We start from the raw sequence: 17,877 nt of genomic DNA on the forward strand, positions 1-17,877 counted from the left end.
ATCGCTCTGATTGGCTGCGGCGCGGGCGAAGCTCAGGGCCGGTAGCCGTTGGCGCGCGGTTTGAAGATGGCGACGGCGGCCCAGGGCGCGCTGGGAGCGACGGATGACGGTGGCAGCAGCTCCGTGAGCAGCTCCGTCAGTTCGGCCCCGCCGGAGGCACTGGAGGCCGTGGCCGCGGAGTGGATGCTGGAGTTCGCCTGCTCCTGCCTGTGCCGGCACTTCGCGGAGCAGAGCGGGGCGGAGTTCTGGCGCTGGAGGGACGTTGCGCAGGGTGAGGGGCGGCGGCCGTTCGGGCTCTGCGCAGCCGCTGCCGGGACAGCGAGTCCTGAGGGGCCGCAGGGGCAGCGCCCTCCTGCCCGCCGGGGCACGGGAGCGCTGAAGCACTCATTGCCTATCGACCGCCGCGGTCAGCAGCGCCGAGGGTGATGCTCAGCTCTATGGGGGGCCTCAGGAGATCCCCGGGTTACCGGGGAGCCTGTGGAGGGCTGAGGTGGTATCGGCAGCACTCGCACACGGCAGCAATACAGCAGTGCTAGAAATATTTCAGAGAGCTATAGTCTGGCAGACAGAGATGAGATGAGATGAAGTGTGGTAACTGGGTTTTGAATGGAAAAATATATATTTAAAACGGGGAATAAACTTTAGAGTGAGAGTGGTTGACAACTAGAAGTAAATGTCTAAGACTCAAATAAATTTGATGGATTTTTGATGTTTTCTTCAGTGAGAAGCGGTTTTCCTGACGATACCAGGTTAGAGCTTTGGGGGATATTTTGTCTCTCTATATGTTCTTGACTCAAGGAAACATAGCAGTATGACTTGTTTAAACTTGTGCAAAGAATGGAATACAATGGCATACGGAATGATTACTAAGTAGGTTGATATGGGATATGGTAAGAAATCTAATGATAACTTACTACAGTACTTTGAATGGGAGGCTGCTAGATTAAATTATTTATGTTGCTTCTCTATGTGTGGCCTTTGGACTGCAGCTCAGCAGGAGAATTGTACTGAGGTTTTGTGCAGGTGAGAAGCAGAGACAATGCAATGCAAAAGCAGAGTGAAAATATCTCCTGGGAAGACTGAGTGTGTTAGTAGAAAGTGTTAATAAAGTTGTACAGAATTCAAGGTCATGCGGAAATAACAAGTAATAGCAAATTTTGAACTTGCTTCTACTCTGTTCAGCAACAGAGGAAAGAGTTTGGCACTCTAAGATTATTAAGTCAATATTGTAGAAGTCTTTGGGAAAAGCTTAGCACAGTCATAAGATTGTAATAGAAAAGTAGGTGTGTTTTTTTCGTAGAAACACAGAATTGTTATTCTTGCATGTGACAAAGGGAGACCCTACAGAAATAATGATTGGCTGTCAACAAGAAAGTCAATTCAAATTGAAGCAAGTGCAGAAAGGAAGGAAGGCTGTGGTTCCAGATAATACCCAGCAGCTCCTTTGAACCCCAACTGTTCTGTGATTCACTTTTCATTTTGAATGGTTGTGTATTATGCTGTGAAGATGAATTACTATATCCAGCACATTAGCATAAGAAATTCACAGTAACCTGAATGATGGGAATAAGCTCATGATAGCTCCCATTTTAAAATATGTAATAATCCTTGTGACCTTCCAGCCTTGCAAGGAGGATTTTCGTTTTAAATTTACATTTCTGAGTAAGCTTTCCATGTATCTTTTACTGCTTTATTTCTGTAAGTTGCTATAGCAACATGCTATACCAGTCTGTCTGTGGCTCAAGGTTTGTGGGCATTTCCTGGAAGTGTTCTTTGGAGCAGACAGCTGTCTTTTGTAGTACCCTACTTACCAAAAAAAACCCCTACATTTAATACTATGGTCTTTGAATTGGATGAATAGAAGCCTGTGATTAATTCTGCTGTTTCTTCAGAAAAGGATATATTCTTCTGGTCAAGCTCTTAAATATTATTTCAGTTGTTTTAGCAAGGAAGAATACTAATGAAGTGGGCTTCATTGGTTTCTTAAGGAATTAGAAATTTAGTAAAATCTGGTAACATAGTGTCTACTATATATCTAGCCACACTGTGGCAGTGCTGGAGCAAAACTGATTTAACTTATCTCTTCTTTTCCAGCTCTTATTAGTGGCTTCTCCCGAATACCTCCACATCAGAAAAAAACAGTCTATCTCTGCCAGCTTTTGATAAGAGTTGCACAAGGAAAAAGCCTTGGTAAATACTCAGGTTCTTTTTTTCAAGTGTTTTAAAATAGTTGCATGAACTTTTACAGAGGTACATTAGATAAGCTTTCACATAGCCTTTACTATGCATATATATATATATATATTAAATATAGATATAGCTATATATAAATAAATGGAATAAATTTCACTTTTTGGACTATCTTTTTTACACATGTGATTGAGCTGTCTGCAGCACTTACTCTGTGCTGACTGACTTAGCTGCATGGAGTTTGAATGACCATATACTTCCTAAATTACCAGGCTTTTTTTGTCAGAGTAGTATCAACAAAAGAAATATACTGGAAAGACCTGACTGGCTCTTAGTGAGCAATACTTACAAGTTTAAAAGTCAGGATATGTGTTCTTTTCTGCACATTTCACTCTAGAGATTAAAGTAGGACAGACAGCAGGAATGAGAAGATGGATGAAAAGGATGACTGCCCATGTTTCCTACAGAAGACTGTAAGATCTCAGCTGGCAGCAAGTCCTTGGGGCTCTTACTCACTACATCTTCTGTTTGGCTGCATTTGCAACTTGTTGGTTTAGCCAAAATGATTTTGTTTTGAGTTTCTGGAAGACTAACTTCTTTTTATTCCACTGTTTGATGAAGCTCTTTGGAATTTAAAGACTTCAGAAGCAGTCTTGAAAGCATGAACATGGAAGAAAAAAGTGTATTCTAGCCTAGCAATGCCACAAAGTCTTGTTTTTATACAATTAAATTTCCTATGTTGCTTATCAGGTATTATGGCATCCTGATTTAGTTTAGCTTGGGAATCAAATTCTAATATTTGAAATAGTTCATAAAATTATTTAAAATAGTATAGAAATTATGAAATTTTTGTCCTAATGCTCTAAATTGTATTATTGCATATAACACTTGAGAATATTACTTCAATGTGTGTTTTTATCTTATCAGTAGAGAATGATCTGTGGTGAGGAAGATTGCATGTGTGTAGTAGGTATTACATCAGGTGTGGCTGCACCATGTACGTGGAAAGCTAATATATGGTAGCTTTCCTATTTCTCTAGTTATTAAAATATTTGATCTGTGATGATCACACAGACAAGGCTGTTTCAGCTCTCTAAGAGCTCAACACTTTTGTTTCACACTATTAAACAATATGAAGTGTCATGTTACTTGACTGGGACATGTTTTTGTTTTAGTTATGTGTATATGCACATAATACTGTTTGAAATTTCATTGTTTGACATTGTAGTGGATAAAAAATAATTTTTCTCTTCATTATTGTGTAAATTGCTTACCTTCTGTCTGAAAAATACTTACTGAAAGGAATGAGTTAAGAGAGATTCTGCTGATACCATAAAATGAAGGCATAAGTGAAGCTGTAGTTCAGTGAACATCTTGAATTATCTGGCAGTGCCATGGCAAAGAAGCACTTGTGCACCTGCCAGCTCCTCCTGCGTGTGTTACATTGGCACACTCACTTGTGCAGGTGTGCAATGACCAGACTGGGAAACTGCTTGAGTGTTAAGGGGATGAATATTGGGCTAGACTAGATTTCTGCCAGAACTGGTCACTGATCCTTTGCTGGGAGTTTGCAAAACCTTGGTGTTGGCCCAGCAGTACACTGGCATGGGGAGTTGCTTCTGCTTTTTAAGTGACACTCCTGTGTAGACCTGTTTGAGTTTCCCTCTTGGTTTAAGCACTTCAAATACAACAGAAAGTTAAGACATGGAAATAGTGATAGACACAGGAAGAAAAAACAACTTGCCATGGTGATTGTATTACAAAATTAATAGTATCAATATCAAATGTTGTGAAATCTCATGCTAAGTTTAATGCATTGTTAATGCCAGACCAAATACCTAATTGCAAGTGGCATTTTAAGTGAACAATGATTAGCTGACATAATAGGCCCTGAAAATGCATCAGTAATGTTAGTAGCAAGGGTAGCAAGACCCAGTCTCTGAAAAGAAGACAGTTGCTTTGGGTTTCTTAAACACCTAGAACTTGAGACGAAAGGAATTGAAATTGTATAGTACATATTACTTTACTGCATATTACTGCATACTGTAATCTATTTAACTTTATCCTTTAATTTTTATGAGTACTTTGGTTTTTTCTCCCTCTAAGGATTACAGTTTGAAAATGATAAAAGAATTTCGCCTTTGGAATCCGCTCTGTCTTTCTGGACTTTACTTGAAAGGGAAGAAATTAAACTGGAAAAACTTCATGAAGAAATTCGTCGCTTGATTCAAATTCAGGTCTGTGTGACTTACTCATAATGCTTCAGGATGCTACCTACTGATTGGGAATGAGTATCTGGAATGCTGCCTGGCAGGAAAGGGCCTGAGGGTGCTGGTCAACAGCAGCTGAACAAGAGCCAGTGTGTGCCCAGGTGGCCAAGAAGGCCAATGGTATCCTGGCTGGTATCCAGAACAGTGCGGCCAGCAGGACCAGGGCAGTGATTGTCCCCTGTGCTCAGCGCTGGTGAGGCCACAGCTCAAATCCTGTGTTCAGTTCTGGGCCCCTCAGGGCAAGAAAGACTTTGAGGTGCTGGGGAGTGCCCAGGGAAGAGGACAGTGTCCAGAGAAGGGCCAAGGAGCTGGGGAAAGGTCTGGTGAAAGGTCTGGAGCACAAGCCTTGCAAGGAGCAGCTGAGGGAGCTGGGAGTGTTTAGCCTGGACAAAAGGAGGCTCAGGGTGACCTTGTTATTCTCTACAACTGCCTGAAAGGAGACTGGAGCCATGTGGGAGTTTGTCTCCTCTCCCAGGTGACTAGTGACAGGATGAGAGGAAATGGCCTCAAGTTGTGCCAGGGGAGATTTAGATTGGGTATAAGGAAAAGCTTTCACACAAAGGGTTTCACAGCATTGGAACAGACAGCCCAGGGAACTGCTGGAGACATGATCCTTGGAAGTGTTTGAAAAAAACATGTGTATATGGCACTTGAGGATATGGTTTAATGGTGAACATGGTGGTGTGTGTTAGGTTGATGGTTGGACTTGATGACCTTAAAGGTCTTTTCCAGCCTTAAAAATTCTATCTTACTAAAACAGAGCCCTTTTTACCAAAATCTTGGGCTATTAGCAGACTGAACTGAATTTTCAGTTTTAGTACAGAGTAAATAGATCTGTACAGGGGACCTTTTTTTATCTCATATAATTCCTGTTTGGCAGTTTTTCAAACAAATTTTAACTGGTACAATCTGAAAAAGATATCAATTGAAATAAATTTCAAAACTAATTTCAGAACTAACTGTTAGAAGTAGATATGTGTCAGTAACCCTTAAATATATAAACTGAATTTTTGGAGTCTTAGAAAACTGTAGAATTGTGAATTCTCTTGCTTTTTCTGAATCTCAGATGGAAAGTATTTAATCATATATTTTAATTATATTTCTTGTAGATTGTAGCAGTCCATATGGAAAACAGGTATTTCAGGGAAGCTGCTGAAGTTCTTGAAAGGCTGTTCACAGACTCTGAATCAGATAAGGTAGTAACTTGTTTAAATTGCATTAAAAGCTCTTGACTTTCAGAGGAGAAAAATGGGAGTTGGTTTCCAAAGCTAGCAAATCCTACCTGCATAACTTCAATCTCATTATTGTCTGTGCAGTCACTTTCATACCTGTGTCTCTTTAGAATACAAAAGGAAATTTGTGGCCAGGATATTGATAGACAAATGGGATGATTTTTGTGGGAGTAAAATGCTTTTAGCAGGAGTTGTCCTTCATCCCTTCTTCCACTTCATTTGAGGAGTGAGATGGCACTACAAATTCTGGGAATTTGATAGTGCTGACTACTAACAGCCAATTTGCAGATTTCTATTGTAGTGGACTCTGTCACCTCTGATTAGTGTTCTATGTACCAAAGCATCCCAGGGAAGGAAAACTCATTAGCTTCTGTAGTACAGAGTGATGCTATTATGCCTCTGACAGGAAAGGACAACATCTATGTTAGGCCACCTCCTGGTTTGAAGTTGACTGCATCATTCAGAAAGTTGCAGGTCTGAGTGAATAACTCTCTAATATGATAGTGCACACACTTGAATTTGCTGCAGTAGAGAAAAGAGCAACAGAAGAACTGTAGGTGAAGAGAAGTTAAAAATGCTTCCTATATCCTCAACTGGTATATTAGGACACGTGTTCTATGTAAGTAGTAGCCTGTGTATAACTTACTCTTCAGATACACTTCCATTCAGAGCATTTGGATGTTTGGAAAGTGTAGATTGTGGTAATAGTATTCAAATTCATGAATAAAAATGTAACCTATACACAGAAGATAATTCTCTGGCTGGATTGGCTTCTGTAAAATTCAAAGGGATTGGTAGACAAAATGAGAATTTCTAATTATCAATGTTGATGTATCCTTAATGCTGCTGTACTAAGTTTTCCTTCTCCTGAATACTGTACAGCCCTTTCAACACCAGTTTTTTGAGATAGCAAATGAGAAGAGAGAACTGACTAATGGGTGGCTTTTTCTGGGTGTTTTCCCTCCACTGACAGCCCTGCTTTCAGTGGTATTCATAAAGGAAATGAAAATGTAAATCTCTGGTCAGTTACACTTGACCATTTATGAGCACATAAGGTAAATAGCTGGCATAATGTCTAGGTGGCTCTAGAACTGTTTCAAACTGCAGCATGGACTGTATAGGGATATGCAGGAAACTGTATAATCATCATGTTGAGCTTTCTGTATTTCCTGTTTAGCATAGATACCAAGTTTGCTGCAGGATTGTGTTGTATAAAGCTTTGCTTTTCTTAGCCTTTAAGGGTGAAGCTGGCAACCATAATTAAAACCAGGGATCCGTATGTTCCTCTTCTCCAAAGCTTCAGTTACGGTCTTTTGATAAGTAAAATCAAGTCTTACATTGAAATTTTCATGAAAGAAAATGAAACTAACTTCTTAATACAGGTATGTTGAAAGTATTTTGAAAACTTTTGAAAAAATTTACCTGATACAATTAAATAGATTTCTCCTTCCAAGGGAGTGGTTTAGGCAATATTCAATTACTGTATTAGATGAAAAGGAAACTTTGCCTTCCTTTGGATTGTCCTATTTTAAACCTCCTTGTTTTAATTAATATGTCTTGGAGGAAGTTAGTTGGAAAGAGACTCCTCTTAAATATCTTCTATGAATGTTTTTCCCACAACTTTTTGATTAGAAAAATAGTTAGGACAATAGTGTAATTAAAACAAGAGCTGTTTAAGAGATGCAGTTCTGATATGGGGCTCCTTTAAAAATATAACTTTTTATTTAATGCTTATTTTATTTAAGCCTACATGTCTTCACATACTAAAAATAAAAAAAATCAAGACCTGTTAATTTGGATAAAAGCTTTAGGAATGTCAGGGGAGTTAGGAGATAGCAAACTATTATTGCTGTTTTCCTGTAAATACAAATGTTCCTTACAAACTGTCTTACTCAAAAGTGATTTAAAATTGGCAAGAACAACATTCCTTCTTCAGTTCATCTTCAGGAGGATTGTAAAGAATTTCTCTTATGTTTACTTCATATAAAAGAATATTGAATTATTCAATTACAAAAGCACAGACATGTAAAGGTAATAAGAAGCAAATTTTAAATAAACAATCCTGAAGTTCCTCTGTGTTTTTCATTCTCTTACCAGAAAGACTGGACAACTTATTACATACACTCAGAGTATAATACAAGGAATACTTTTTAATGGTTTCACTTGAATGTCAGTTTTCAAGTTTATTTTTCAAGGCTCTTTCTTTGAGTCTAAGACGAAGCGGAGGCTTGGAGGTGTCAGAGAAGGCCCAGAATTCCATACTAACATGCCAAAGGCCCTCACTGCCTGCATGTTTGTCCTGCTGTCACCCACATTGCAATTCTTACTTTGAACAGTTACTCTGGCACATGGAGGAGACAACTTTGTGAGGAATTCCCACTTCTGTGCAGCACTCACGTCTCCCAGCAGTGCACCCTGTCTTCTCTGCAGAAGAACATTCTAGCTTTAACTGCTAAATTCTCTTTCTTCTAGTGCCAGATGTAGAAGTATAATCATAGAGTAATTTGGATTGAAAGGAATCTTTAAAGGTAGTTTAGTCCAACCCACAATAAGCAACCCTGCAGTAAGCAGGGACATCTTTAATTAAATCAGGTTGTTAAGAGCCCCATTCAACCTGGCCTTGAAGGTTTTCAGGGATCAGACATCAACCACCTTGCTGGGCAGATTGTTCCATGTTTTGCCACTCTCATCATGAACAAAACAAAATTCTTCCTTATATCTAGTCCAAATCTACCCTCTTTTAGTTTAAAACCATGAACTCTTGTCCTACCTCTACAAGCCCTGGTAAGAGGTAAAGTCCTATCATTATTCAGTGTAGGAGGTCCTTTTAGGTACTCTATAAGGAGTAATGAATTACTACTTCCTTCTCTTGGCAATGGAGGAGAAATAATCCTAGTTTGTGGCTAGAAGTTTGAGCAGGATGTTAGAAGTATTTTTTGCCAGTGCAAAAAAGGTTCTATTACAAGCCTCAAGTCTGCTTAGACATGTCTTTTGAACATGCTACCATGTATGCTTTGTCCTGCCATGTGCTACAGAACTAGATAAACTTGACACCTCTCAGTTTTAGTTTCTAACCTAGTTATAAAAACCAGATCTGGAGTACTTTGATAGTATTTTCAGTCTTAGTTAAGTTCTGTAATTTACTTGACACATTTTTAAGTTCACTCATTATGCAACTATTTGTTGTATTTCTTTGTGTCCATATAAAAATCAGTTGCAGCTATGACTAAAATTTCTCCAAGTTATTAGTTGATAAAGATCTTTATGGATTTCAACTTAACATGCTAAAGTTGTTTTGAAACTACTTACTTTAATGTTAATACCTCTGAAATGTCTGTCAAATAAGCACTGCTAGTTCTAATAAAAAGTATACATGTTAAACTTAGTGCAAACTCCTATCTAGGTACTGCCTGGCTTTAATTTTAACATATCAGTTATATTTCTCACAGGAAGCCACAAAACATGTGGTGTCTAAAGGATTGGGAGCAACAACATTGCAGAACAGACCTGTGAAAGTCAATGAAAATGGCAGAAGTGATTTGGAAAAAAAACATAGGTTTGTTATTAAGTATTATACTGCTAAGGGATGTACTTGGACAGTAACATGAAACTTGTAGATCAACGAGTAGGTAAAATGGGGGGAGGCACTAAATTCCAAATTGCTGTTCAATAGAAAATTAGTTACAAGCACATTCCCTATTTTCTTTAAATTTGTGTTCTTCTGTGGTTGTTACTTTTGGCATTTACATGAAAAAGCTAGTCATTAAGTTTAATTATTTGTGAGGTTGCACAATTTGCAGTTTAAACAGCTGTCAGTCCATAATAATATAAGTCAAAAAAAGACTGCTTTTTTAATGCTTGGTTGAACTCCTTTTAGTTCTAATTTCAGGCTATAGGTCATCTCAAGAAGAAAAAGAATAAGGAAATTTATTAAGTCTTAGATTTTTCTTACAGCTGACCCCTTAATGATACTAGTGTGGAGGGAAATAGTTACATTGCTTCATGATTCTGACAGTACAAACCTTCAGAACAATTACATGATTATTTTGGAAAATGCTAATATTCTAGATTTATCACCATTTGTTCAGGGAGAATAAATTGCTGGCTTTAGCTGGGATAGAGTCTATATTTCTTCATTTTTGTACTTGGAATACTTGGCATCATTTAATTAAGAAAACACTGATGCAGACAGTGGAAGACACGTTATAAGATATTTTTTTTAGTTTGTTTTTTTAGAAGGGCAGCTGCTGACACATCTGAGAGATATGATTAAAGACTCGTTCAAAAATACCTATGGAAATAATTCCTAATGAAAAATAGAAGTGCAAAATGCCTTTTATCTTCAACTTAAATGTCTTGGGAACAGGCTACCCAAGGAAGTGGTCACATTACCAAACCTGATAAAGTTCAAGAAACATTTGCACAGGGGCCTCAGATACATGGTGTTAGTCCTGGGGATGTCTGTGCAGAGCTAAAAGCTGAACCCAGTGATTCTTGTGGGTCCCTTCCAACTCGGCAGATTCTGTATTTCTCCTCCAGGTATAGGGAGGCAAGGTTAAGAGGGTGAATGCATTGATGCAGTCAGTTATTGTATGCCACTGCTTCTACAGAGAAGTCTTAGGATTCTTTCATTGAAATATTGTTGAATCATATAAATGGCAAGTTGCTGCCTAGGAAATAATTTTTTTGTCTTTTCTTTTTAAGGTTGGTGAAAGAGAAACAGTATATCACAAGTCAGTCATCTGGAGTCATAAAACCCATAGCAAGGTGAAGAAATTTGTGTTATTGCTCTGGTCACAGACTTTTCATCAAGTACTTTGTATTTTTACTTCAGATCTCTGTTCTTTGCAGGAGACGTTCAGGACAGAAGCCCAAAGAGACCAGAGTTCTTCAGAGTGAGTATTAGTTTATTTTTACACTTTCAGACATGTAATCCAATCACATTGGATAGTACTTAAAAATAATGCAGAAATGGTTGTGGTGGATAAAAACACTCCAAGTTGTGTATGGTTTCTGCACAAATGCAAATTTTGTAGTTGCCATATTTAGGAAGCTATGAAGTGGCTTAAGGTTCTCCAGCAATTAATTTTGCAAAATCATTGACTATTTTCTGGTTTGTTTGGTTGGTTTACAGGACTTATGGTATCCTGTCCAAAAGAAAGCTGACAGGAGTACTGAAATTCATTTCTTTCTGAATTCCGTGCTAGATAACTTGATTGGGAAGGAACTAAAGAAGTTAGCTGATTGGAAAAACAAATTGTATTGTAAAATGTACAAATCAGGATGTTTGTGTGATTTCCTGGTACTACTTCTTAAAAACCTAACACAGATAATATAATAGTTATAAGTATGTTCTTAAGACTATTAGCACCCTCTTACCACAGCAAGATGATGTTATAGTTCCTGCACCATGACCGTGTTGTATAAGGAAGGACAAACTCTTAAGATGCCTTGAGTGCTTGCCACAGTTAAAACCTGATAAATCTACTTGGAAATGATGGAATTTGTATACAAAGAATCATAGCTCTGATTGGTTCTTACTTCCCATTCTATGTAAAATGAAACTAGTACATATAGTAAAAATATTTTTACCAAAATCAAATGTTTTGTTATTATGTAGCAATTTTTATCTAAGTGTTTAAAATATAATTCTGTGAACTCTATTGTATAGAAATTAGGGTGGGTTTTTTGAATAGCCTGTTTTTTGAAGCCCTTGGACTATGGCAAGGTTCATGTGTATTCATTTATAAAAGTATGGATGTAAAGAGACATTGAAATTTTCCCAATCTGTCAAAGCATATCAAAATAGTGTACGTCTTGTCAGGTCTAAATAGTAAAATGCAAAACTGCTGCCTTGATGTTGACTCCTCTTTGTTTTGGATTTATGTTAACTGTCTTCTAGGTCTTACCAGCATGCAAAATGTGGGACAAAACGAAGTTTCTTTAGCATGTAGCCGAAGAAGACAGGTTTGTACCTATTCTCTCTTCTAAACAGAGATAAAATGAATCTGCATGCACAGATTTTTTTTCTCAGCTTTAATCTGATTTTTAAATCTATTGCTTAGATTTAAGATTCTGTAGCTTACTCAAGTGCTACAGTTCCTGAAATTGTTACAGTCCCTTTATTTTTAAAGACAGGAAATATAACATATTTTTACTGTCTCAAATACTGCTGTTGCTAATGCTTCCAAGGCTTTTATTTGTTGAAATACACCATTACCAAAGCTTAGTGTGAAATAAAAAATTCTTTCCACAGCTTGGATTAAAGAATTCAGGATGTCATTTGCCTGTGAGAATTTTGGGCAATTATCAGAGGCAACTCGTTTTCCATCTTAGATGCTTAAATATTTAGCAGTTTTATAACTCAATACTTTTTTATGTGATGTAAAAACATTTACTTGGGAAACTGCTCTAGTTTTTATAAACCAAATGGTAGGGTCTTCTTATAATGCTACATTTCAAATGGTCCTTTGTGCACTCTTCATGGATAAGCCTACTTCATTGAATTACGTTAAAATAACCCTACTGGGTTCACTAATGCTAGAATTCCCACTGGTAGGATGTGCAGAAGTGTATGCCTTAATAGAATGCAATTTGAAGTTGATTTGATGTTGGGGTCTTTCAAGCTGTTTTTTGATTATAGCCAGTTTTCCTTCATGAGCATTCAGCATTTTATCATGTTAACTGAAGAAATTAACATTGAATATGTGTATTGCCATTGTTGGGTTCGTCTTCATAATATCCCTTAGGAAGCAATGTGGAGTCTTTCTGTTTAGATTATAGCACAAGTTATCATCATATCTCCATTTTGATGTGAGGTGTTTCATTTTTCTGGTGTTCACTTTGATATTTCATTTTTCATGTAACAGGGAAGACCAAATCTGTTTTTTTTATTTTTTTTTGTCTGTTTTTTTCTGGAGGAGAGTTATACTTCCTCCTATTTCTTTAAGCATTTTTACTGAAGTTGATGTACTGATTAAATCTTCAGTTACATGCTGTCCTCAAATGAGTTGAAGTCCTAATGAGACCTCGTTCTTGAAGTTTAAGCCCCTATTCTTGAAGTTTAAGCCCCTATAAAGAGATTTTCACTTTCTCACAAATCTCAGGAATAGTTAGATCACTGACAATCTGTTTAAAAGCTGCAGGTAAAACTTGTGCCCTAAAAAAAAAAATATCACTTACTGGATTTGCTTTTTGCCTTTAAAGACAAAATTACTTTATTCCCGCATATACTTGGATAGGTACCTTGTTAGGCAGTTGCTGGTAAGCATGAGCCCTTCCATCAAGCTTGTTTTCAACATCAAGAATTAAACTGTTTGGAGCACAATGACACAGAGCTAATGAAAGCTTTGTAGTCACATATTTTTGTGCTGAGCTAGTCTGTTACAGGGTCACCTACAAGCACGGTGTCTAGGTCTAGGGCTTACACACACATCTTGTTAGAAAAAAATAGGAGTTGTTTGCTTAATTATGTTGTTATAGTTCAGCCTTAATTGAAATATAAAGACTAAATTTGTAGAGAACTGCACTGACAGGGGCATTGAAAATGTTAAAAGAACTTCAATGAAACTTAAGATTCAGAACTGTGTTTCTTTCAACGCTTAGAAAAGTTGTGGGCATCTGCTCCTCTGTTATATTTATGCCTTACTCCCTACCACTAAAACCTCATAAATGTTTTATAGAAAGCAATGATAATTGGCCTTTTAAACAATAAATCTGCTCCTCTGCTTAATCATCTGGGTTATAAAATTGTCCACATGCATGAAAGAATGCAATGAATGTCAAGCTGTTGACTTCTAGAACTTCCTTTTCCATGTAGTCCCTCATTCAATGTTGGCATTGTTTGCTCTTGTTTTGTAAATGGCATTTCATTGCAATGGTTCAGTGCCCATTTTCAGCCTTTCATTGCAGTGTTTTCAGTTAGCTGCATAGAACAATCTGCAGTGCTATTGAAAGGACACATACTTTATTTTCTCATTCCTAAATTAGGGGATGCAAGTGTCACAGAATTTAGGGAACTGTTTGCACTCAATTTTATATCCAGTAATTATATGGCAAGTCCTTTGAGTTGTCTAAAATCTAGATGATACTTGATTTAAATTAGCAATGTGTTTGAAAATCTGAATGTTTAGAGTTTTGTCAGACTTGTATGGAAAAAAAAATCATATATTTAAAGCTGAAGGAGAAAAAGCTCTGACTCAGAGCAGAGTCCCCTAATGCATAAAGGAAGACAGGTTACTAGAGCAGAACTGACTCAAATGAATGACAAGATCTTCAAATTTGTGAGGGAATGTGTTCACATTCTGCCTGGCTAAGTGAAGCTTGCTCTGCTGGTGTTCAGAGCTGGCCAGATGTCACATTGTTGCTGTGGACCAGGCACTGTGCTGATGTGAGCTCAAGCGTAGTGCTGCATTATGTCCAGGCTTTCAACCACTCTTGTAACAGTGCAGAGCTGGAATCTACATAAGTTCTGTCCCAGAGGGGACAGAGAGCTGGTCAGTGAGTGGGGCAGGGGGCAAGTTACTGCTCTGTTCTGTTCCTCACTGAAGAGTCAGTCCCTGATTTACCTGTAAAGCAGGCCCTCATTTATACAATAAATGGAAGAAATTTATTTTTTTAAAAAGCTCAATGTGAGCAATTAAAAATCAAAACAAGCTAAAAACAACCCTTTTAACAGCAAATGTAATTAATCATTGCAAGTAACAAGGGTTGTGATTGTCTCTTTTGATGAAAGTATTTGAATTATCTGGTGCTGTAGGTCAAGCATAACTGTGTTACTTGAATAAAGATTTTATTTAGTAAAGTTTTCTGGCATGCTCTGAAATGAGATGAACTACATTATCCCAATGGAATCTCTGGCCTTTTAATAATAGTAGAAAAAAAGCTATTCACTGCTAATGTTGCAAAAGATCTGGGGAACAGGAAGAATTAGAAAAAGGAAGTATTTTTGATAAAGGGTAAACTACTTTAGAGAAGTTTTAGGTTCCTAACTGTGTAGAAATACAGTTGAACTACTATTACTTGTAATTCTTTCACTGCTTAGTGAGGTTTGTCAGTGATCAGAGTTTACTGAAAGGGCCCTGATACTTGCATTAAGCTGGATTAAATCCAGCTTTGAGATTTGAAGTTTGGTCTTTATACACCTCAGTTTGCACTTTGTGTAGATGCCACATTTTCCCCTTTTGGAGAAAAACCAGGATACAGTTTTGATATACACCTCAGTTTGCGCTTTGTGTAGATGCCACATTTTCCCCTTTTGGAGAAAAACTAGGATACAGTTTTGATCTGTTACAGTTTTGAGGCTGAATGTTATCTAAGTTCCTTTGCACTCAGAGACTCCCCCTTGTCTTTCATTTCTGAGCCCTGCTGCAATTTTTAGAAGTCTAAATTAACAGAAGGGTGGAACCATGCAGAAGAGCACTTAAAATTGCCACCCTGCCAGAGACTGTACTGATGATGCTTACAAGAGCAGAATCTTTCAAAGATCCCAAAGGGGTTCCATGTCATTAAGAAATAAATTTATTTTTTCCTGCTATTTCCATGGATGTGGGTTCTTGTGCCGCTGACAGTCATGTTGGCTGGGTGTTCCTGCTGCTCATCCTCCCTTTGTGCACAAGCAGGAGGGTATGCATTTGTGTAATGGCAGCAGCCATAAGATTTACATTTCCACTGGGTACATTATTTTCAGAGTTAAGTGATGTTTGTCCCCCTTTAATTCACATTTCCTTGCACTTACCAGATCTACTAGCTGGCTTTAAGCTGAGGCTATTCCTTTGCACCTGCATTTCCCTTTGTGCCCAGTTCTTTACAATTTTGAAGTTTTCAATTGTAAAGGTGAGCCATAACATGATTCTGTAAAGTTCCCTTCTGCTCTATAGCCAATGCCATTTATCCATTTGATAGCTGGAAGTGGTTTGTTACTTATAGGAGGAGGTTTTATACATACTCTGGGAAACCAACCTTTTATTCCACCAAGCTGTAAATTTTAGGCTGTCAGATTCAGCCATTTACAATTCTTATGGCTCTTGTAATGTTCTATAAACATTTTTTACTTCCAATCCTGTTACTCCAATTAACCCAGGGCTTTATTAACACAGATCCCCTTTGGGAGCCCCCATAAAACTCTACAGGTTCAGTTAAAAATGTATCATTTATCTCTAGTTTCAAGATACGGTGCTCAAAAAAAAACCTCTGACGTGTACTCTAACAATTAGAGAGCTGTTTGAAAACTTACTTTTATATTTGCTGTAAGCTCTCACATTAATACCTTTCTCTGTTCAAAAATCTGCTGTTTTTCTTGCCCTAGAAATGGACTCCGAAAGAAGACCTGGAGCTGAAATTGGGAGTAAAGGAGTTTGGAGTGGGTAACTGGGCTAAAATTTTAGCCCATGGTGCCTTCGACAACCGAACAAGTGTCATGTTGAAAGACCGGTGGAGAACATTGAGCAAGATGAAACAAAGTTGATTTGGACTACAGGAACCAACTCTTCTTGACCTTTCCCTACATAAGGACCTACTCTAGCTTTTCAGAATAACATCTTATTTTAGTCTCAGAGTATCCAGCAGTGCTGCTGTCATAAAACATGAAACAGAATAGTAATAGGTATAAAACATTTGTGTAAGCTCACCTACTCCTGGTAATGATGACGTAAATGTAAAGTCTGGCCTTTTTTGCTACATGCAATAACAGATAACCTAGATTCTGAAATGTGAAAATATTTGTAGTGATTTAAGAAATGTCTGTTATGTAAATAGGGGTATTAGATCTGACTGGCAACATCTTTAGTTTGATGGAGGCTAATTAAAATTCAAATGTTCTGTATTTTTAAAGGGCTGTATCTCTTTTTAGATTGACCTTTTCATAATTTTACTTCCTGCCATATAACCCATTCTAATTTCTTTTGCTTCACTTTGAAATTTAGGTCAGACTTGACATTTCTATAAGTTTTACCAAAAAGTATGTACGTATTAGTATTGCTAATTTTCTGAGATGATGGTTTGTTGGGGTTTTTTTCTGCAGTTAAAAAGCGTAAATTCATTTAATATCGTATTTTTAAGTAACAAAGGGACTGGTTAGTTTTTTACATGGAAAGGAACCCTATTACACTAGCACTTAGCATTTCTTGGTTAGCTTGTGACACTTTCCTTGTCTTGATGAGTGCCTTCTTCCAGACCAGCAGGAAAGGGAAAGCTCAAAAACACATGGCCAAAGTGGGGCTCAATAATGAGTCTACACTGTCAGTGACAGCAAAGATACATTTTAATGGAGGTCACTATCAAGGTCTCTGCTGGCCACTGCAACTCTCCTGCTCATGGGAGACTGGGACAGATGGATGATGGCACTAGCCTGTATCTCTGGATTCAGATCATTTGGAAGAGATTTCCACAATCTCAGAAAACTCATGCATTCCACTGTCATACTGGTATGAATCTAGTGACTTGAACTAACATAATACAGCATTCTTTAAAAAGTTAAATCCCCTGAATTCAGATGTTTTCTGTACCTTTTTTTCATGGCTAAGGTTTTTATTTTCCAAGAACCTTTTAAGAACAAGCACTTGTCTGAATTGGTCATATTAAAACAAAGCTCTCTGAGCTAATTTTCCCCATTAAAAAGGAAAACATATAGTTATGAAGTCTGAAACATTCAGAAAGTATTAAAATAATCTCTGCTTTCTGTTTTGGAGGCTTGCATTCATTACAATAAAATAGTAAAATGCAGTTTAAAGGTTTGTTTCACAACACATTTATTGTGGACAGAACCTCAAGCAGATCACCTTCCTCATTCTGGCTAAGAGACTCTGGCTTCTCCTAGTAAGTCTTTATGCTGCATGGAGATGCTGCCTGTCTTAACAGGAAATTTTCTCCACCTGCATAGCAGTCTTGCCTGTGCTCAGCTGTTGCAGGTTCATATGTTAATCATTGTAGATGAGCATTTTTAACTAGTAATAAGTAATTTTTTTACTCTTAGCCAAGGCCTTAGTCACAAGGTCCTGTCTAAGTTCATCTGCCAGAGAAGTTACACTGTGTATTACTGACATGAAGTTCTGAGGAGACCAATTCCTTAACAATGCTGTCTAGGTCTATGTCTTCATGAAGTCTGAACATGAAAACTGCAGGGTAGAGGAAAAATACTCACACAATTATAGTGTAAAAAATTGTCTAGATGATACTGGAGAGGAACA

General features: G+C 37.6%; 1 protein-coding gene across 1 annotated transcript; it reads left to right on the top strand.

Annotated features, from left to right (window-relative positions):
* The first annotated feature begins 66 nt into the window (after window positions 1-66).
* Window positions 67-16,157, top strand: TERF1 (telomeric repeat binding factor 1). The gene is made up of 10 exons (XM_058025770.1): window positions 67-271; window positions 2,095-2,190; window positions 4,297-4,427; window positions 5,570-5,656; window positions 6,925-7,074; window positions 9,142-9,248; window positions 10,397-10,459; window positions 10,544-10,587; window positions 11,595-11,659; window positions 15,999-16,157. The coding sequence occupies exons 1-10, from the start codon at window positions 67-69 to the stop codon at window positions 16,155-16,157; spliced, it is 1,107 nt and encodes a 368-aa protein (XP_057881753.1).
* Window positions 16,158-17,877: the final 1,720 nt, after the last annotated feature.

This window comes from Melospiza georgiana, chromosome 1 (assembly GCF_028018845.1).
Source record: "Melospiza georgiana isolate bMelGeo1 chromosome 1, bMelGeo1.pri, whole genome shotgun sequence".
Lineage (NCBI taxonomy): Eukaryota > Metazoa > Chordata > Aves > Passeriformes > Passerellidae > Melospiza > Melospiza georgiana.